Source organism: Corvus hawaiiensis, chromosome 2 (genome assembly GCF_020740725.1).
Source record: "Corvus hawaiiensis isolate bCorHaw1 chromosome 2, bCorHaw1.pri.cur, whole genome shotgun sequence".
Taxonomy (NCBI): Eukaryota; Metazoa; Chordata; class Aves; order Passeriformes; family Corvidae; genus Corvus; species Corvus hawaiiensis.
In genome coordinates, this window is record NC_063214.1 from 58676163 (window position 1) to 58697414 (window position 21252).

The window sequence follows — 21252 nt, forward strand, 5'->3', positions numbered from 1 at the left end:
CTGCACAGAACCATCCCCTGAGAGCATTGTCCAAACGCTTCTTGAACTCTGTCAGGTTCCAGTGCCCAACCACCCTCTGGGCAAAGAGCCTTTTTCTAGTATCCAAACTAAACCTCCCCTGACACAAGCTGAGGGCATTCCTTCGGGTCCTGTCACTGGTCACCACACAGAAGAAATCGGTGCCTGCCTCTCTTCTTCCCCTCACGAGGGAGTTGTAATTGCAATGAGGTCTCCCCTCAATCCCCTCTAGGCTGGAGACCAAGTGACCTCAGCTGCTCCTCACATGGCTTCCCCTCAAGGCCCTTCACCACATTCGTAGCCCTCTTTTGGACACTCTCTACTAGAATCACAGAAGAAGACTCTCAGAATATTCTGAGTTGGAAGGGATCCACAAGGATCATCAAGTCCAACTGTAGCTTGAATGGGATCCCAGAAAGTTATTTCCTGCAACAGGCAGCTCAGCTGCAAATGGTGCAGGTAGAGCAAAGACCAGAGCCTCTGCTACTGTGCTTAACTTTCTGCTGTTACAAAGGATTTGGGGGGTGTGCTCTGACAGATTATTCAGCTTTCACCAGAGGTGTCTAGAGGGACCAATCTCCATTAATAAGCTCTGCTGGGCATCATGGTCTCTATAAACCAAGGCATCTGCTTGTGACCTCTGGGCTTTTTGACCAGAGCCTCTGTGGTGGAGTGTTTAATGCCCCTGCCACTTTTTCTAAATATCAGGGCATCTAAAAGCTTCTCTGTGGGTACATTTTTGGAGATATATCTGTAAGCTGCTGTCATGTATAAAACCCAAAAAAATTATTCAGAGTCAGTGACAATAAAATCCCATCTTGAAGAGTTTCAGAAGTCCTAAGACCATCTAGACTAAAAACACTAAGGACTAGAAGGACTAAAAATTAGTAAAAGAATTCCTGAGGATGTGACCTAAAGCAATATAGAAATTGTTGAGTCTCAAATCAAGACAATTGAAGCCTAGAAACTGGATAAGAGCATGAATTGGGTTAGAAATAGTTTCTTTTTAAGGATCCTTTTGTTTCCTGTATGGCCTAAAATTAATTTTTTTGCTGTGCATGCACTGCATGACTATTTCAGATGAATTTTTCATCTGTTTGGAAAAATTCCTTTCTAGGCACCCTCTTCATGAAAGACTACAAAAATGATGTGTGCGTTTTACACTTACCAATCTCTCAAATGTGACTGGACCATTGCTGAATTCTGTGTTAAAATAGACCACATCAAGCAAAAAACACTTTTCAGTATGTTTTTCTCCTGGTACCCCAAAACCAAACCAAGACTTGAAAGGAATCTGTTTTCTCTATTTTGAAGTGTTTTTTTCTCCCCCCACTGTGTTAGAGAATCTTCTCTCACCAGTAGCTTGTTGATTCAGACACAGTATTTGACTTGTGTGCTCTAGGATTTCCATTCAGAGCTGGGCATGGAGGTGGGATTTTTGAGGGTCAGTAAGCCTGAAGTAAGTGGAAATCAAATTTACTGCAACATTAATCTGTAACTTGCAGTTACCTCATTGTGCTGGAGTTGTCTTCATAAGAGGGGAGGCAGCATGATAGATTGATAGGTAGAGAGAGAGAGAGAGAGAGAGAGAGATAATGTCCCATCCTACAATGGCTTTTCATCTAATTATGATCTTGAATTTGAAAGCTCCCACTGTCCCACTGACTGGACTGGGACTAAAGGATTTGCTGCTTCTCTTTGCCTTCCACCAAAAGCTGCAGGTGAAAGCTAGAGGGCAGCTGACAACAGCATCTCTGTGGGCACGAGGAGGGTACTCATTCACTCCCGAACCAAGAGAAATCATGTAATTCCCTAAAAGTTGTTGAAAGGAAAATGGAACCAATCCTACTGCAGAAATCATCCCTGCCCAGGGACTTAAGTGGGCTTCTTTTGGCAAGATAACAGTGGAGAAGAGGATGGTAGTAATGAGAAAAAGTGGGTCTTAGTCTTGCTGTTCTTTTATATACAATTCAAGGCAATGCAGCCTGTCCAGTTAACCAGCATGTTGCCCTCTGAGCTTCAATTTTGAATACTTTACAGGTTGGCAAGAGTTTCTGGATGGGCCTTTTGTCCTTGAATAAGACATGCTGAAAAAACCTACTGCTTCTCTCAACAGCTGCACTTTGTTCCTGCGTCTGCATCTTACAAGCCCAATTCATTCAAGTGATTGGTTGCTTAACACCCCTTTCCCCCCACCCCTTTTTCCTTTACTTAGCAGACCCATTTGCTTGGATGTCCCAGAAATGTTCCAGAAGGCTCTCATTGCTGATATGTTGTGTTTTGATCTGACAGATGGGAGAAAGCAAAAGCTCTCTCTGCCACAATGTCCTTTGGAAGTTGTCATGTCCTTTGTGTTCTCAGACCTCTGGTATGTTTCCATTTGTGCAGGTACCTTCTGATACACAGCTACAGAGCTGTGTGATCGTCCTGGCTGATGACTTTCAGGATTATAGCCTTTGCAATCATTTAATAGCCATTTGCTATAACAACAGTGCTCACTCAGAATTTACTGAGATGTTTTGCTGGGCTTTTCTGGTGCTTCTTGTACCACTGTTAGTACATTTTTACACCCTCATCTTCATGGTACAAGTGGACTGAAAATCTCATTCCCCATCACCATCTCTTTTGGGGCTGCTTTGCTGAGAAAACTTATTCCTGCATTGCAGTTACCTACTTTGCAGTATTTTTCTGTGTCTGTGCACTGCAGGTTTTAGATCCTGGATCCAGGTTTCCTCTTAAACTCTCTTAAGGTAGATGACTTTATACCTACCTCAAAATTCTAGCTGGAGTATAATGATAAACAGTGAAGCTGTTAATCTGTTTAAAGACTAGTAAGAAGAATTTACAGTGCTAATTCTTGGTGTTTTGGATCTTTATTAATCTCTAGGAGTTCTACTTGGACCTTTGTTTTGCCTTCTGGATTTAAAAATAAACCCTCTCCTCTTAGAAAGTTTTATCTGTGAGCCATTAAGCATCTGTAACAGCTAGGCCCATGAGTTCATGTAGGAAATAGCTGATATTTGTTAGTACTAAATACAACAAGGTGCTCTTTTTATCTCTTAACACCCCTTGTATAAATGACCTTGGAACAGATGTACTTGCTTTATAAAGCAGTGTGCTGAAGTACACACAGTGGAAAGGGAAATAGTTAGAGTGTGTGCTGGCAGGAGTGTGATTTGTGATGGCTGCAATGCTGAGCAGGGAAACCTGCCCTGAGCAGGAGCCCCTCCAAGAGCCTCTGTCTTTATCACTCAGTGCCTTTTTCACTGCTTTGAAAACCAGCAAGATTAGGAATCATGTAAAAGTCAGTTTGACAACAGTGAAGGCAGCATCTGTCAACTCTACATCATGGAGGTAGAAAAAATGGTTTTGCAACCTCTGCCTGTCTCCTGCTGTAGAAGTTGTAGGCCCTAGTTCCTGCTTTGTGAGGGGAGAGCTCAGTGTCCTGCCATGTTAGTGGTGCATGGCACCACTGATAATTTGTTTATGAGTAGCTTTTTCCTCACTGGTCACTGAAAGCAGCCAGTGATGCCTCTTTCTTCCTTCCTCCTAGCAGGGCCAGGTTCATGCAGACAGCCTGGAAGTGATTGCTTCTGCAGTTACCTGCAAATACTTGGAGTCAAACACTCGCCTGCTTATACCTTCTGGTAAACAACAGCCACTGAGGCACAGCAGAAGTGTTTTGTGGGGTGGTGAGTGAGCATCCTTTGGCTGCACCAGGGTTCCTCCCAAATGGCACCAAGCACTATCAGGTTCCTTTGTTGCTCAGCAACCACTTTGAGTTTGCTCCACTGGCTTCAACATAAGTGTAAGGTCCTGGTCACTGCACACCACCCTGCCCCCTGGGTCTGTGACCCAAACTCATTCACGGTCCAGCTTCCCTGCGCACAGCTGTGGGATTTTGCTCCCTGTCATTTGTGCAATAAAGCTCATGGTTCTGTTGTGTAAATATCCCAGAGGCTGCCCAGCACAAAACCAGCACCCTGTCTGCTCTTCCAGTCTGCAAGCCCATAGAGGCAGTTTCTTCTAAGGTTGTCTTTTTTGACATCAGTTGTAATGCAGTGATGTGTACTCTCAAATGGTCTAACTTGTATTTTTCTCCATTTATGTAACAAAAATTACCTGTCAATATTTTCTTATTGATATGTGTTTCCTTTGACAGCCTTTCCCATGTTTTTGTGACAAGGAGGCAAGAAATCAATTTTGTTTCTGTATTTAGAAATAAATGCAGTATTCCCAGAGCCCAGGCTAAAATGTAATACATTTGACATTTCCACATAGAGACATATTATTTCTCACACACACTGCACTTCACAAAGCAAGAGGTGTCTGAGAAGAAGAAAACAAAACGAAAGTGAGGACTTTGGCTATTACAAGCTCCTGATGAGCTGTTGTTTCTCACCAACAGCTGTAAAATGAAGACTGAATCAGTTAATGAAGGGAAAATGCATAAGGAGGGAAGAGTATTTGAGGAAGACATGGATCTGGGTGGTAGGGGGTTCTGCTCCATGGGACCAACTCCTGCTGCTCTTCCATGTTTTCCTTTGCCTTTCCCAGGCTTGTCTCAGCCAGGGCTATTTTCAGCTACGTCCATCCTTTCCTGCTTCTTTCCCATCCCCAGGCTCTGCAGGAGAGATCTCCCTTCACAACAGGGAGCATGGAAAGGAGCAAACATATCTTTGTTCTGAGTCTGTGCCTTCTGCATCTTTGTGGTAACTTCCCAGAGGCAGGAAAATTGGCCTGCCACTCTCTGTGGGAGCAGCTTCCCTTGTCTCAGCTGCCTTAGCACACAGGCTTGCTCTGGAGGAGCAGAATGCTGTGGGCAAGTGGATGAGATGATTCCCTGGCACAGATACAGCTTGTCCAGGTCAGTCCAGCAGCCTACATAGCCTCAAATAAAGTCCAAGGCTGGGAATCCTGCCTGACTTGGCAGAATTAAAACCCTGGAATAAGACAATGTTCCCTATGCTGTGCTCAGCTGCTGCAGTAGAGGGGGAAACAGCCTCTCTCCACATTCCTCTTCTGTGGTTGTGGACAGCTTGTGCTTCCACAGGTTCAAAACACAACTTGTCTTTGGGGCGTATTTGCACAGCACAGACAAAAACCAGACCTATATTCAAATTAGGGAACTGATTTCCTCGTTAAGATGGGGCAAATTTGTTGCACAGGAGCCACACATTTGTTGGGCATATGCTTCCCTTTATAATCAGTTTAGCTGCAAGCTTGCCAGTGCTGGTATCCTTGATTTATAGCAGAAGCCAGGTCATTTTTGTTGCTTTCAAGGTTTCCTGACATTGCTTTGTAACTTCTGCAGAGCTTCAGAGTGCAGAAACATTACGCAGAATTGCACAGAGTATTCTGAGCTGAAAGGGACCCACAAGGATAATCGAGTCTAACCCTTAAGTGAATGGCCCATATAGGGATTGAACCCACTCACAGAGTCCTGCTGTGCTTGCATACGCCTGCTACAGCAAGAGTCTTGTGGAACCGTCATGGGCTCTGTGAGCTGACATCACAGCTGAGTTTCTGAGAGCACTGACACAGAGCTGACTTCTTTTTGCTGTGGTGAAATGCTGCTCCTTGTCACACGGGATGAAGTTAAATAAGTTCTGGAGGGAAAAAAGGTTACTTTATCCTTTTGCTGCCTTTTCTCTCTTACTCTGGCCAGGGTAGCTGTCACCTCTGACACAGCAACTGCACCAACCTCCACAGGGATTTGAGTGCCTCGTGTTGCAACAATACACTGGTGGTGGTTCTTCCATTCCAGGTAAATACACCCTCCCATCTGGCTTGCATTCCTGTAACTTCCTACCAGTTTTAGTGATTTCCAGATGATGCATCTCAGGCTGGTTCACTGTGCTGAATTTGGGCTCTTTGCTAAGGACAGCGGTATTTGGTGGAGTCTCAGGTTTAGGGCACCTGACTTCAGCCCACACTGAAGGTTGACCATGTGGATACATCCCTGGTTGCATGCAGGGGACATGCTGGGGTCAAGGGAAAACACTCTGAATTTCTTCTCCTGCCCTTTTTGCCTGTGGGCCCTAGGACAGTGTCCACGAGGGGCTATGGGGAGCGATGTACCTGTGCAAGGGCTTCACATGGCCTTCATATCTTGGGAAAAAATTGACCCAGCCCTTCTTAAGGGTTAATCTTTTTTTAAAATCAGCTCACACAGAGGTGCTGTTAAAACTTTAAACAACTTTAATGTGAGTTCATACAGGCTCGTGGCTGACGGGAACAGGCTGTAGTCAAAGCATCTAGCTCCCCACCAATCCCTGGCAGCCTGGATGAGCTCCTTGGCAGAGATATTTGTCACAGACAACTTCTGAAAGAGAAATAAATGAATCCATCTGGTGAGTTCTGGCTGGGAGAAGGAGAGGGAAAAGGAGGGAAAGCAGATGGCATTATCCGTGCAGCGAGGGAAGGAAGATGAAGTCCAAAAGTGGAGATAGAAGGAGCAGAGACTCATCTTGGAATGGCATGCAGATGGGGTGATCTGAGGGGAAGATGAGGCAAGTGAGAGGCAGGACAGAGTTGTCAGCCCCACTGCTCTCTGTCCTCTCCCGCATATGCCACCCCCATCTGGGGTATATACCCTTGGAGTTCTGCTGTTCCAGGGGGCCTGGAAGCCCCCAGCCACTGGAAAGGAGACTGAGATGGTGTGTAGGGGAGCTCTCTCTGATCCTGGCTATGGGAGACTGAGGACATGGACTCTTGGATGCATGCAATCCCAGGAAAAACAAAGCAGTGTTGCTGCTTAGAGCTGCTGCAGGAGGTTTCAGCCTCATCTCTGTTAGGTTCTTCCCAACCTGGACAGCCATTTTCTAGTCCAAAATTGGCTTTTCTAAATGCTCTGGAAACCTTAGGCTTTGGTGGCATGCTTGGAGGTCTGTGTGACCCATGGAAGAAGCACTGGATGACATCAACCTTAACATTTTGGGTTACCAGAGGGTTCCCACAGTGGGGACACTGAGTAGAAGACAGCATTGCTTTTGCTTCCCAGTGTTTTGAGGCTCAGTTTGAGGTTCCATCTGTGACATCTGGGCAGGCACCAGATATCCTTGGTCCCTTGATATTCACCTGGATGTTGCAAGCCCTCATCTGCCTTGTCATAAGAAGCACTAAGCCTGCCTCAGCAATAAACAACAATGCAACAACTACACTTGAGCCTGTGGAAAATGCTGTGCTTTGCCTGATGAGAAAATCTTTTAACATCTACTGGTACCAAGTGCACAAGTGGTTAAATTTTGTGTCTGCTCCCCAACTCCTCAAATGCAAACCAGCTGCAGTGTTTTCCCCCAGTTTTCTTCTAAGTTCCAGGAAATCCCCACCAAAGCTCAAGTGCAGCATCACAGGTGACCAGAAGCATATAGCAACAGTAAAGCAGTTTGTAAACAGTTCCCTAAAGCTGTGAAATATACTTCTGGATACTAATTTTATCATAGAATTAGCTTATTTTGGTGATGTTAAGCCTGCTCCTCAATCAAATAGGAAGTGGCCCCCCAGGGATGCTGGGGATTGTTCCCATAAGACTCAATTGATCCAAGGCCAAGACTATGTTAGTCAGTTTAGCTAATTCAGAGCAGTTTGGGCCATTTTATGCCTATTTTTTTCCCATCTTACTTTGTATTATCCCTTTGTTTTATTGCTGAGATGGCCTTAGGCTTTGTGTTCCCTGTGGGAGTGATGCAGCACAGTGACAAATGGAATTTTAAGGGGATGACTGTGGGGAGGAAATGTGTCCCTGCACCTCTCTGTTTGCCAGGCCAGCTGCACATGGCCCTTGGAGACAGCATCACTCCAGCAAGCAAAGGAGCAGCTTTGAACTTGAGAGGTCTTTGTTCACCGTGAATGCACCAAACCTCTCTTAAACAGCTTCCTTCCTCCTCTCCTCTCCTCTTGTCTCCTCTCGTCTCCTCTTGTCTCCTCTCCTCCCCCCCCTCCCCTTTTTCCTTTCCTTTCCTTTCCTTTCCTTTCCTTTCCTTTCCTTTCCTTTTCCTTTCCTTTCCTTTCCTTTCCTTTCCTTTCCTTTCCTTTCCTTTCCTTTCCTTTCCTTTCCTTTCCTTTCCTTTCCTTTCCTTTCCTTTCCTTTCCTTTCCTTTCCTTTCCTTTCCTTTCCTTTCCTTTCCTTTCCTTTCCTTTCCTTTCCTTTCCTTTCCTTTCCTTTCCCCTCCCCTCCCTCCCCTTCCCTTTTCCTTTTTTCTTCTTTCTTTCTTTCCTTCTTTCCCTCTCTCTCTTTCTCTCATTTTATCTTCCTTCCTTCCAGGTGGGCATACCCCAATGACACCCTCGTGCTGGGGGCCAAGCTGTGCCTTTCGACTATAGTTCATGGGAAGAATTTCTTTCCTCTCTGTTAAGAAAAACCTGTTTATGGGTTTAAGAATGAACGGTTTTAGGTTCCTTTCAAGCTTCAGGTGGCTAGCTTTGGGTTCAGCTCTTCCTCAGTACAACCACAACTCTAGCAAGTCTCAGGGCTATGTCAAATCACTAATTTTCTTTCCTGTGATTTTCAACATAACTACATGTGTGTTTTAAAAAGGAGACTATCTCACCACGCTTCCCTTTTTGTCATCTGGTCTCTGTGCTTTTCTTTTACAGCCCTGCCCCATTTTTCTCTCTAGTCCATTTTCTCTTGTATTTTATAGCCTTCATGGTATGGAACTACTTCTGAAATACTTAAGAGATAGCCTGGCAGCACCTGAACATAGAGTTCCTGGGAAGTGCTATTTTATTTACAACATCCCTGTTTACACAATCCAGTACTGAATGCCAGAGACAGCAGTGCCAGGCCTGGTTAATTCTGAGTAAACATGCCAAACTTCATCTATTTCCTAAGCATTTGTTCTGGTGGGGAGAGAGCATTAACAACAAGCCATTGCAAGCTCACAGGTGTGATTTGCTGCTACTAAGCATGCAAGAGGGATAGCTGATAACAGGGGTACAAATGACTTTCCCAGAAAACCAGACCATTTCTATGGAGTCTGCCACCAGGAGCAGAAGCCTGCTGCTGCAGTGTCTGAGGCTGGGCAGGAGCAGCCCAAGCCTGGAGCTCCCTGCAGAAACAATCACTCCATGAGTGGCTTGGGAACAGTGAGCTGGGGTCCCAGCTGAGAGGCACCCGCCCTGGACACCCAGCACCCACAGAGAGCAGAGCAGTGCCAGGGCTGTTTGTGGCACAGGGCACACCCTAAAAAACGGGGGTTCAGGGCAGCATCCCACCAGGGCATTTCCTTCCCTTCTCCTGCTCACCTTGTGCTTCTGGTACCCATGCAATTACTTCTGGGGAAATTTCTGATGGGCGTTTTACTCCCAGTGCAATTTAGTAGCAATTGATAAAGGAAAAGCCATTATCAGGAGGCTGCAGGCGTGCAGAAGCAGCTCCACGGCCACATATCAATATTTTAAAGATTTTTTCCCCCTCAGTCTACATACATTTACAAAGATTACTCTTCATAGTAACTTGTCCGAACCCCCAAAAAATAACAGCTGTTCTTTTATGATAACTAAACATTTTAATGACACCCCCCAGCAAAAGCAACCTAACCCAAGCCTTGCAGACAACTGCTCTCCACCAGAGTATGAAGCCAATAGAAAAAGAAAACCTAATGTGTATGCAGTGAGATAGAAGATTTTTTTCTGTCTTTAGATTTTTTAAAATTTTATTCAGTGACTCAGAGTTACAGATTGTTTAATGGAGGACTGGTCATATCTTTAAAACCTAGAGAAGACTTGGGTTCAACTCTGCTGTCCTGAGATCTCTGAGCTGGCTGTTGAATTCTGTTAAATTGATTTGGACAGGCTGGATTGATCGGCTGAGGACAGTTGTATGAGGCTCAATAAGGCCAAGTGCTGGGTCCTGCACTTGGGTCACAACAACCCCTGCAGCGCTACAGGCTGGGGTAAGAGTGGCTGCAAAGTGACCCAGCAGAAGAGGACCTGGGGGTGCTGGTCAACAGCAGCTGAATGTGAGCCAGAGTGTGCCCAGGTGGCCGAGAAGGCCAATGGCATCCTGGCCTGTATCAGCAATAGAGTGGCCAGCAGGAGCAGGGCAGTGATTGTGCCCCTGTACTTGGCACTGCTGAGCCCACACCTCAAATCCTGTGTCCAGTTCTGGGCCCCTCACTACAAGAAGGAGATTGAGGTGCTGGAGCGAGTCCAGAGAAGGACAGTGGAGCTGGTGAAGGGTTTGTAGCACAAGCCAGGAGCGGCTGAGGGAGATGGGGGTGTTTAGCCCATAGAAAAGCAGGCTTAGAGGGCACAGTATCACTCTCTACAACTGCCTGAAAAGAGAAGGAATTAACAGAAAACCAAGGGCAAGTGTGGACATACCACCCGTGATGCTCCTGTAAGCGCAGTCCCACATCATTGATTTTGGTCCAGATTTACACCACTAGAGCCAATAAAGTAACAGATGCAATGATACTCCAGAGAAAATGATGCTGCAGCTTCTTCTAGCTTTTCCTCACAACTAGCCTCCTTCCTAAATTGTACAGTTGAAGTCTGCATTTTAAATCTTTTGGAGTAGAATTAGTGAATTGGTTTTTGACTTGCAGTGCAGCGTTATGCAGCATGAAGTCCTGGGCATAGTCCAGCACATTCACTGATGGGTCTTGTTTGTGGCAAGGTGGGTTAACTTGGAGTTTGCACACTCAGTACACAATGTGATGCAGTGGAGACACACCACTACCATTTACCAAACATGGCACATCTATCCCAAGGAAGTGATCGGGGGTATCTGAAGTTTTACAGATACAGAGACTGGTTGCTAACATGTAAATAAGAGACCTTATTTGATCGTGTGGGTCAGGCCAAAAGGGTTAAGCCCAGAGACTACTGCATGCAGCACATGCTTTCCTAAGAGAAATTAGTGAAACTGTTCAGGAAAGTCCCCTTCATGATTACAAGACCAGGCACTAAAAACAAACACCTCTTTTTCCAAGGCTGTTCAGGTTGGTGGGTGATTTTGTGTCCATCTCCTTGAGAGACTGTGTTTCGTAAAATCTTGTTTAAAAGAAAACTGTTTTAAAATGGCAAAGGCTGTCTGGGAGTTGTACCCATTACTGCACCCAAGAAGTGCTCCTTTGCAGACCTTGGTGTTACGATTTTTAGAAAATACTAGAAATGGCACAGAACACATGCAATGAACAATACGTAATAAAGTAAACCCGTAGTTTTACTGGCAATTTACTCCAGCTTTTACTATTGACTTATCATCTTTCACGAGTTGCACATCATTGTCCCTACTTTATGGTGCCTGCTTGCTCTGTTAACAAAAATACAGGTATCCCAAAATACAGACAGTTATGAAATACCACATGCCCCAACAAGTGTCCATCCTTTTGCAACTCTCCTGTGAAAAGGTAGTTCCCTTCTTTAGGCAAGAATGCCTGAAGAAGTGCAAAGGTGCAGTCTCAGAAGCCGGTGGTGTACTCGTTCCTTGTGCTGGCACTGGTCTCTGTGTAGCCCCCAGCGTCTTTTGTTACCGTGAAAGCCCTTTCTGCAGCTCGGCGTGGCAGCAGCAGCTTGCAGGCTGCTGCCCTGTACTTCTTCGAAACGAGGTTGTAGAGGACAGGGTTGATGGATGCACTCAGGTAGAAAAGCTGCAGAGCGAATATATTAAAGTACTGGGAGAACAGCATTGTCCCCATGTCCCGGGTGTTTATAAATATGATCCTGCCAATGTGGAAAGGCAACCAGCAAATTACAAAGGCCAGAACCACCACAGCTATAAGACAAAATAACACATGCGGCAGTTAAGGAGTGAGTTAACTCTTCAACCATCCAGTAAACTAAAGTTTATGTGGCTGGTTTTGCAGGTTCTTCTAACTGATACAAATGATATATAGAGATAATAGCATTAAATTGTTGGAAAACCACAAAAATGGGAATAGCATCAAATCTTTGAAGTAAAAGTTAACTGGTAAAATTTTAAGCTAAACTGTGAGGTGAGATTTGCTGAGAAAAATGTTAACAACAGTAGCATAACGTGTATAATAACATCAGGCACTACAGAACCCCCCCTTGGCAATGTCTGTAATGCCACATAGGAGATAGGGAAACAAAAGTCAGAATAAGGAGTTTTTGTGGAAGCTCCACAGCAGCTCCATTCGCTGCAGAGTTGTTGTTTAACATGTCTACATCACTGAAAAAGACCTGGGCTGCACCTCAGTCACCCAAGCTCCCACAGAATTTGCTCTATTGTGACAGGATGGTAGCTAATGTAAAGACTTTACAGTATAGTTGGGTTATCGATTTTTTTCCACTAAAGCTTTTATATGTATCCCCAGACAATTACTGCTGGAGACAGCTATTTGCCTAGATGGATCTCTAGCCTGAGTCACTTCAGCTGTTCGCCTGGTTCTGTGTTGCATTTTAGCACAATGCAAACAAATACAGACCCTCTTGCAACGGCAACACAGCAGGAGCAGATGAGGAACAATTAAATAAGTGTATTACTGTATCCATACTTTTAATTATTTTTGTTTATTAATGCATGTAAGTAAAACAATCATTTGTGGAGCATCCTCTGTGTTTCTCAGAGCTTAAATAAAAGGGATGCAGCCAAAGAAAGTTTACATCTGAAATACACCACAGGCATAGTGCTGCTGGATCTTTGAGATAAGGGGGCACTGGTCTCATTCAATGGGTTCTGAGATCATGGGCATAGGTGTTTCTGTCAGAAAACCTTGTGCCTGCTTCAGTGTAAGTACCTTCCTCAAATAAGTTGGCAAAATTCTCTCAGGCTTATTAGTTTCTTTCCTTTGTGCTATGCTATTTCCATCCAGCTGGTTACACTCTCAGTAAAAGAAGTCTCTCATGTGACATGTAAAAACTACACTAAAGGTAGGAAAAAAAATAATTTGGGAATTTTGTTTTATGTTCCTTAATCAATGGTTGGATTTCTTTTTTCTTTCCCTTTAGATTGGTCACTACTTACAAACATTAAAGCCCCAGAGCAGACTAAGATCTCTTAACTTTCCAGAGTCTGATGCTGGGTTAGTGAATGTATGACTAATAAAATGAACTAAAAATGATCAGCATCCTACATCTGTAGGAAGTGCTTTGGTATTATGGGATTTGTCTCCAAACAGCTCGTAGGGGTTAAGTTGCCATTTCTCAGCCTCCTTGGGCAACCAGTGGATTTATTCCTAGGAGAGCTACAAATGACCGCTAAGAGCTTACTTTTCAGAAGCAGAAATTTTCTACGCAGAGGTGTTGCTGCCCACTGGAAGAGACTGCTGATGTTACCACAGTTTTTCTGAAGTTGCAGGCTACCTTGTACTTGGTTCTGCCTGGAAAAATTCAGGAAAAGGGTATTTCTACGGAAGGCAGTCGTGCTGCTGGATGTGCAGTGCCACGCGGGTGAAGCCTCAGCTGTGAGGGAGTAAAATCCCTGCCGTGGCAGTTCCCGGGAGTACTGATGGGCTCGGCAGCGTGGCGGGGATGTCCCCCTGTGCTATTCCCTATCCTGTACGGGAGCTGCGGGTGCCTCAGCCCTGCCATGGCCCCCCAGCCCCGGTCCTTGCCCCAGCCATAGCCCGGGGGGGATGGTAGCGGGACTCACCTAAGATCCTGATGGTCTGGCGGTGCCCCTTCTCCCGGAGGAGCGAGCTGGGGCCCCGCAGGCGGGTGTTGCTCCGCCACAGCTCGCGGCCAATGAAGCCGTAGAGGACGCTGAGGCAGGTGACGGGCAGGACGAAGTAGCAGGTGGTGACCCAGAACATGATGGCCAGCAGGCCGGACTGCAGGGCCTGTGGGGTGGGCTTGCACTCGCGGCTGAAGTCAGTGTGGTTGTCGGGCTGCTCCACGCCGACCAGGAAGAAGAAGGGGCTGGCAGAGACGAAAGCAAAGGCCCAGAGGACGCCGATGATGGCTTTCACCCGGCGCTTGGTGACGACCACCTTGGCTTTGAGGGGGAAGCAGATGGCGAGGTAGCGCTCCACGGTGAGGGCGGTGATGTGGAGGATGGTGCAGTAGGTGCAGCCCTCACTGAGGTAGTGCGAGAGGCGGCACAGCAGCTGCCCGAAGATCCAGGGCCGGGAGCGCCAGAGGCGGTAGAGGTCGAAGGGCAGCCCCATGAGGATGAGCAGGTCCGAGACGGCCATGCTGCCCAGGTAGAGGTTGGTGGTGGTCTTCATGTCGCGGTAGCTGCGGATGACCAGCACCGTGAGGACATTGCCCGCCACGCCGACCACGAAGAGCCCCAGGCAGACGGCCGTGATGGGAACGAGCACCCACATGGGCAGCGCCAAGCACAGCCGCTCGTCGCAGGGCGGCCACGGCCACGGCCACTCCGGCTCTCCCTCGCTGCCGTTCCCGCCGCCGCGCCTCATCCCGCCGGGGGACGCGCCGTGCCCGGGGCAGCGCCGCTCCTTCCTTCGGCCGCGGCCCCGCCCCGCCCGCGGCCCCACCGCCCGCGCAGGTACCGCACCCCCGCCCCGCCCCGCGGGCCCGGCCGGCAGAGGGGGAGGCAGGGAAGGAGGGAGGGGAGAGGGGCGGCGGCGGTGCGCACACAGGACTGACCACCAGCAGCGAAAAAGAAGGTACTTTTATTGTCCACAGACTCTTAAAGGTACTTTGCTACATCGTTTTATGTATTTTCTATCAGACTATACAGGTTCGTCTTCATGGAGCCCGACGTTGTACAACCGTAAAGTGATATGTTTGGTAGTGTATCTATAGCGTTTTAAAAACTTTAGAGTTTCTCTTTTTCTTTTATTTATTTATTTTTGGAATGTACAATATATGAGGTAAAATTAATATTACATTAAAAACTGTCTTCAATGCAGTAATATGCACTGAGGCTCAAATGGCAAATACACTATTAAATGACTATCAAAAATAGGAGCTCATTTGAATTTTACTATGAAAAACGTAAGTCACTGCAGGTTACCTGCAGTAACAAATCTTACCGTTTTAGACATTCAACCGTAAGAAATCTCTGGGCTGTGACACGCAACCTCATTTGCACTGCCAAACATGGCACTTTTAAGAAGGTTCTAGAAAACATCAGTTATCGCGGTATCCTGTGGGAAGGTATCAGCCTATATGTACAAACGACAAATTCGAAATAAAATGTAAACATACAGTACATTTTAAAGACAGATCGTTCTCACCACGTGGAGGCCAAGTTCTTCGTCATTTCTTTTTTTTTTTCTTTTAAAAAAATGAAACTCAGCAACATTATTCTACAGCACAGATCATTGGACGTATAAACAATTACAATACATGCCCATTCTAACATAGAGAAATTCTTCAGAGATCTTCAAAGCACAAGACAGAGGTTCCTTTTTTTATTATTATTAAGACTGACAGAAGTGTTTAATACTATTAAAAATGCTAAACTGAACACAACTAGAAGTCATTAATGATCCACTATCTTGTAACTCAAATAAATTAAAAGTAGCTAATTACAAAGTGTATAACAAATAACATAAGTGTGATGAGACAAGGTGGTTTTTTTTTAAAGATAGTTTCACTACAAGCTTTGTGTCACTGGCAATCATTGACATCTAGCAAGATGTTCAATGGGATACTTGTTAAAATTCAGTCTGGTCATTCAAGAACTCACAAATGCAAGCTCACAAAACATTGATGAGTTATGCAATTGCAAAGTGCTCTAATGCAACATTAACTACATGCAATCAACAATTTGGTACAGTATCCAAAGAGACATTACATTAAACATTAGGATCTCAAGAAAAAAGCAGCTTTAAGTTTTCTGGTGCAAATTACTACACTTCGTCTTCTGATTTGGTGCCCCAAAGAAAGAAAGAAGGAAAGAAAGAAAGGAAGGAAAAAAAAGGAAAGAAAGATAGAAACAAAACAAACAAACAAAGGCAGTGCTTATTTCTGGTGGATATGGCAAGTGAATGTTGGGGAAACAGCAAAAATTCAATAATGAATTTTATCTCAAAATTCTATTGACTAGCCAAAATCAGAGGGCACAGACATCTGTATAAACTGCATCCAATCAAAGGTCAACTTTGGAAATGTGTTTTTCAATTTAAATAATAAATCTAAGAAGTTCTTTCACACTCTCCCTTCTATATTCAGAAGAAGTAAAAGAGGCATTTTTGTAAGTAAACATCAAATCCTGGGGGTAAGATAAACCACTTGTGCCATCTCCTTGTAGTCTTTCGAAAACATCTACTTGCAGTGAAGAACTCCACATTTATCAGATATTAAGCTTCCTTCATGCATACTCTTCCATCCCGTTTATTATTTGCTGCCTGAGAAAAGCCCCTTCTGTTTTTCAGCATAAATCCTGCTTCCCAAATAATTAAGACAAATGAGGAGGTAGAAATACAGCGCTAAATTGCTTTCACAGCATCAGATTAATATTGTGTACAGCACAAGTTTGTTAGTGTAAGTTTTAAATGCAATCTACACATTCTTCCCTGTTATGTTAGCAACCCTTAAAAGCGTGGGCCAGGAAATCATCTTTACACTTGTGTTTACAGGTCAAACTCTTTTTGTTAAACACTGCGTGCCTGCCCCATATCAAGTTTGTACTGCAAGAAGGCATATAAAGAAAAGATTATATTTCTGTGGCTTGCATTTTAGTAACATGAGTCAGCCTATACCTACGAGTAAGCATTTTAAAGTGGCTGAGAAAGTTTGCATCAGTCCCAATGCCGGTGCTAAATGCCTGGTTTTGTAAAAGCAAGAGAACAGAATTACTTTTAGATTATGAGAAAGTAAAATGTAATGGGCAGCATTATAAAATAGATCTCTTTTCTTCACTTTATGACGAAGTACTGAATGATAACAGCAATCAGAATGGAAAAGATAGCAAAAAGTGCAAGGATGACAGCAGCACACACTTGGTCACTCTGTGACCATTGTGTCCTTGTGGTTTGCACAGTGTCCTTGTTGGTGCTTGCCGGTGGTTCAGTCCTCTGAGAGATGAATAGCACTGGGGTGCTGTAGGGGCCCACCAGGTCCTGGTGACCCGTGGCCTCTTGGCACTGGCGAATGGCACATGCGCGGAATCGGTATTCACAGTTCAGCTGGAGGCCTGTGTATCGGAATGACCAGTCTGGGCCCTTGTAAATCTGGCAATAAAGGGGAAAAAAAGGGATACATCAAGTAAAAGAGTCCTATATATACACACATATCTCAGTATGGTTGCGTTTACGGTGAAGGTAACTGTAAAAAGGACGGCAACTCACCAGTGTTCTCACCCATGCAAAGAAAAATGGACAAAAAGCTCAAACACACAATTTAAATACCAGATAAAGTCTCCAGTCCTTTTGGTGAAACACAAAAACTATGCTTGCTTGTGTGGAATGATGAGTACACACCAAATAAACTCTGTCACAAGCCCCAGCGTTCAGGTGTTTTAGTGACCACTTACAATTGGATGCAATATAAAATTTCCTATCGTGGGATTTTAGGCAGTTGACTCTGTATCAAACTAATTCATTAAGTCTAATCCAATCCAATGTATTTTGTTGTAGTTATCTGTATTTAAAATAATATGATTTATCTCAATAAACACTGTATCAGGGAAGCCACAAAAAGTCCTCTTTGTGATTCTTAATTTTATCATATTCCCAAGACAGCGATGACTTATGAGGGTGTTCTCCAAAGGTCTCTCAGTTGGCTGGTTAACATGAGTTCACAACATTTCAGCATGGAGTGCCTAATTCAGTGAACTCTAAATTCTGGTTTCCCAAATTAGTAAAATTTGCAGCTACGTGAAGGTTCTGTGAAAGCCAACAAAACCTCACAAGGGTGCACTTACAGGTACATCAATAGGTACTGAGGTATTAGGTGGGTAGCACAGTGCAATTTGATTTCTCTCTTCAAAACCCTTCACCTTCTCACCTCCAAATATCTGGATTTGCTTTATTTAACTGGTAGCATGATACAGAAATATCACATCATCAGGAGCTTTCCCTACAGTTACCATATTGTTAGACAGTATTCTGAAAATGCAAACCAGAAATGTAAAGAAACAGGAAATCCCTTCTGATTCTGCTGTTTGAAGACCTCTTGCTGTGCCTGAGGCTAGTCATAGACTCAGAGTTCTCTGACAGACAGCTGAGCTTTACTGGAATCTATAACCTAGAGACTTTTCTTTCTGAGGCAGGGCAGGTCATCAGAAGTGCAGCTTCCTCAAAATTCTGCTAATTTGGATCTTGCATTTGGGAGTGAGCAAACAGGCCACTGACACACATCCTACTGCAGCTCCAGCTACACTAGCTGGCAGGGGTTACCATCCTCAGCTGCTTGCTCCCAGTGCCTTGCCAGAAGTTGCCTTCGCCTCAAATGTGTTTCCTGGGGTATTTATATGGTTGCTTCCTAACCCCTTTAAGATCTTTGACTGATGTATACAGCTCAAACAACACATTATTAACTTCTTTTGTTTGTAGCATGGAGGGAGCAATGACATGAGCAATTTGGATGATGGATCAGGAAGAAGGAGGAGAGGAGAGTGAAGTTTTGGCAGTGAAATAGCAGAAACAGCTTAGTGCAGACTTCCAGGCAGTTTATTTTTTGTTCACGTCAAATAAAATTGCCACCATCATGTCTAAGTGTCTTAAAGGCTGTTTTCGTAGTGTTTACTTCTTGATTGTTCCAATTTTAATTTTTGCAAATTAGTCTTTTAATTTTATTCTGATTTACTATGCTAGACTGTTCTGCAGAGGCAAAAGCAATCACACACCTCAGTCTACTTTGTTATTGCCGTACTCAAAGAGCAAACTTTATTTTCTTGCCCAGCTCATTTGGCAGTACACACTGATCATCAAAGTGTGATTTGACTCCATGTCTAAAAGCAACACAGACCACGCCTTACATACCTAATGTTGCATTTACAATGTTGAAGTTACAAAAAAGAATATTCACATGGCAAGATAACAAACACCTCGGATTATGGTTCATCTTTTACTGAAAAATTTAACACATGGGCATAACAAACACAGTGCTACACTAAAAGTTATGAAACTATGAAGGCCTATAATCTACCAAAGCATAGGAAAAAAATTTAATATTGAACTATAATAAAATTATAATATACTAGAATTAACTGTCTCTGTTCTGGAAGGAAAGTTCATTGGCTTAATAGTATGAAACAGTTTTCAAGTCTAATTTCATGTCAAATATCAGGCAGTTTATAGGGAAGCAAAATTAGCACTAATGCAGGATAATTTGTACCTTGGCATTTTGAACTGCTTCTTTGATCTTAGGTTCTCAAAGAGAATCCTTTGCCCCTTTTCTCCCCAGTCTCAATTCTGTACCATAGGTAAAAGGTTTCTTTTTGTCAGTTGTTCCATTAGTCGATGATTTCCTCACCACTTGAGGTGTCAAGCTGTATTTAGTGAGTATCAGTGTAACCCAGAGAGGCAGCAAAATTTAGTACAGCATCTCCTTTCTATGTGAGGATGAGTTTAGGTGACACTACTTTATATTATTTAGTAATAAAAAGTTAACATGGTGACGAAAACATACTGGAACACAATAAGCTTTACTAAATCTAAACTAATCTCAACCAATTTTACTAGCTATCACAAATAATAATTGAAGAAAACTACAATAACTTCAACATATCATACCTGTTTGAATTCTGAGTCTTTTCCAACCATGACCTGAAGACAGTAGATAACAGGATCACCCTTCATGGGCTGCAGAACCTCCCATGTGATTTCGCAAGTGTGATCGTTTATTCTCTCTATCCTTGGTGCTGAAGGAAGGAAGCATAAAAGTGACAGCTAGCTCTGCTTTCCCCATCACATACTGTCATATTCTAATGACCTGTAAAATTCTACATTCTGCCTCCTCTTTTGTCTCAGAGAAACAAAATATTCAGATTCAATTTTGTTCTTCCTGCAGTGTTTTCTGGAGCAACAACTGACAACTCATATAGGCCTCTCTTGCTAGTTTAGGTACCCAAGAAAAAGCAAGTAAAATTTGGTGACTGTAAGAGAGCATCATATACCAAAAAAACGCCGAACTGCAATGCTTAAAATTATTCTAAACATCCTAGGAAGCATTTTCACCTTAACTTGCCCCTGTCCTGGCAAGCAGGAATTCTAAGTACAAACTTCTTACGTCAAAGAATGCATAAACCCAAGTCTTTCATTTTTGGAGTGAATATTTTAGGCAATTACATGAAAGGACCATTTTCCCACTATCCCTACCTGCACTTAAAAAGGGCTTAGTATTCTCAATATCCCAAATACAACATAATACCAAACCCAACCTGCTACCCTCTGACCCCCCAAATGAAAAAAGAAGCACCCTTACCTTTCAATGCAGCTGGAACAGATTTGGGAGTAGTGAAAATGTATTCTTGAGAAAGGGGACCTTCACCAGCTTCATTACATGCCTGAATACAAAATTTGTATGATGTTGACTCACTGAGTCTCTGAACTTTGTAGGTATGACACGGTCCTCTGTATAAGGATATAAACCTGAAAATGGAATGAGTAGTTGATTTTGAACACAGAAAAGGACTTCTGAAGCAGCTACACTATAGTCTTGAAATCTGTTCCATAATTTCCCAGAATCTAATGAAAAGCCCAGAAACACTTATTTCAGAGCTGAACAGTGTTCTGGCTACTATAAAACAATAAGCTCATTTTTATTTCTATTCCTATTTTATGCCAAATTTTTATTTCTCATGTCTTTGAAATAAAAATCTCTTGCACAAAGAACACTACAGATTAACTCTTACCAAAAATGGTCCTAAGCATCTTAAGAAACTATATTGCATTTGAAACAATGGGAAAGGACAGCAGTTGTGTCTCTCAGTGAGCTGCATTTTTTTTCCTTGGCCATGTACTCCTCCATCATCTTCAGCTTTTCAAAATTAGGTAACTAGATTTTAGCTTTTTGCCCCTTTACAACTCTCCCTTTACTACACTTAAAAAAAGTGTCATGGATCCAATTGCTTTTGTACAGCATTGTTAGAAATAAGCTTATGCAGGAGGGCAGAGTAACTCTTGTAGTGCGCACCAAATCTCTTTCTGAGAGTTTTGTATACTGGCCACTCTCCTTCATGCTGCAATTCTTGCACAAACTGATCATGGCAGCTCTTGTTTGATTGTCAGTTTTGGTGGCCTCAGGACACAGCACAAATTTCTCTCTTCTGGCAGGGGTTGTCATCTACTTTGGCTTTTTCTTTTCTTTTAAAATTAAAAGAGATGGTACCTGCACATGACCTAGTTTTTGGTAATGGCAATGAATTTCTTTCCAGTTAAAGAGTCTAATTTATTTTCCTCCTTA

At 43.8% G+C, this 21252-nt stretch overlaps 2 protein-coding genes across 11 annotated transcripts in view; both read right to left on the reverse strand.

Annotated features, from left to right (window-relative positions):
- Nucleotides 1–11328: 11328 nt before the first annotated feature.
- MLNR (motilin receptor) lies at nt 11329–14364 on the reverse strand. The gene is made up of 2 exons (XM_048295772.1): nt 13583–14364; nt 11329–11743 (listed from the first exon to the last, which is right to left on the reverse strand). The coding sequence occupies exons 1-2, from the start codon at nt 14349–14351 to the stop codon at nt 11430–11432; spliced, it is 1083 nt and encodes a 360-aa protein (XP_048151729.1). The 5' UTR covers nt 14352–14364; the 3' UTR covers nt 11329–11429.
- A 187-nt stretch (nt 14365–14551) lies between these two features.
- The window catches only part of FNDC3A (fibronectin type III domain containing 3A), a 112634-nt gene continuing 105933 nt past the window's right edge, over nt 14552–21252 (reverse strand). For all 10 annotated transcript variants that reach the window (XM_048295262.1, XM_048295260.1, XM_048295263.1 and 7 more), the window contains 3 exons: nt 20272–20438; nt 19581–19708; nt 14552–17075 (listed from right to left, as the gene is read on the reverse strand). In XM_048295262.1, coding sequence (XP_048151219.1) covers nt 16761–17075; nt 19581–19708; nt 20272–20438 — 610 coding nt within the window. In that variant the 3' untranslated portion in view covers nt 14552–16760. The remainder of the gene's footprint in view (nt 17076–19580; nt 19709–20271; nt 20439–21252) is intronic.

Bases quoted from the DNA above. Each gene is read 5' to 3' on its own strand.
- MLNR (XM_048295772.1), bottom strand. From the start codon at position 14,351: ATGAGGCGCGGCGGCGGGAACGGCAGCGAGGGAGAGCCGGAGTGGCCG. The intron at 11,744-13,582 runs GTGAGTCCCGCT...TTTGTCTTATAG, and splicing joins CCAGACCATCAGGATCTTAG to CTGTGGTGGTTCTGGCCTTT.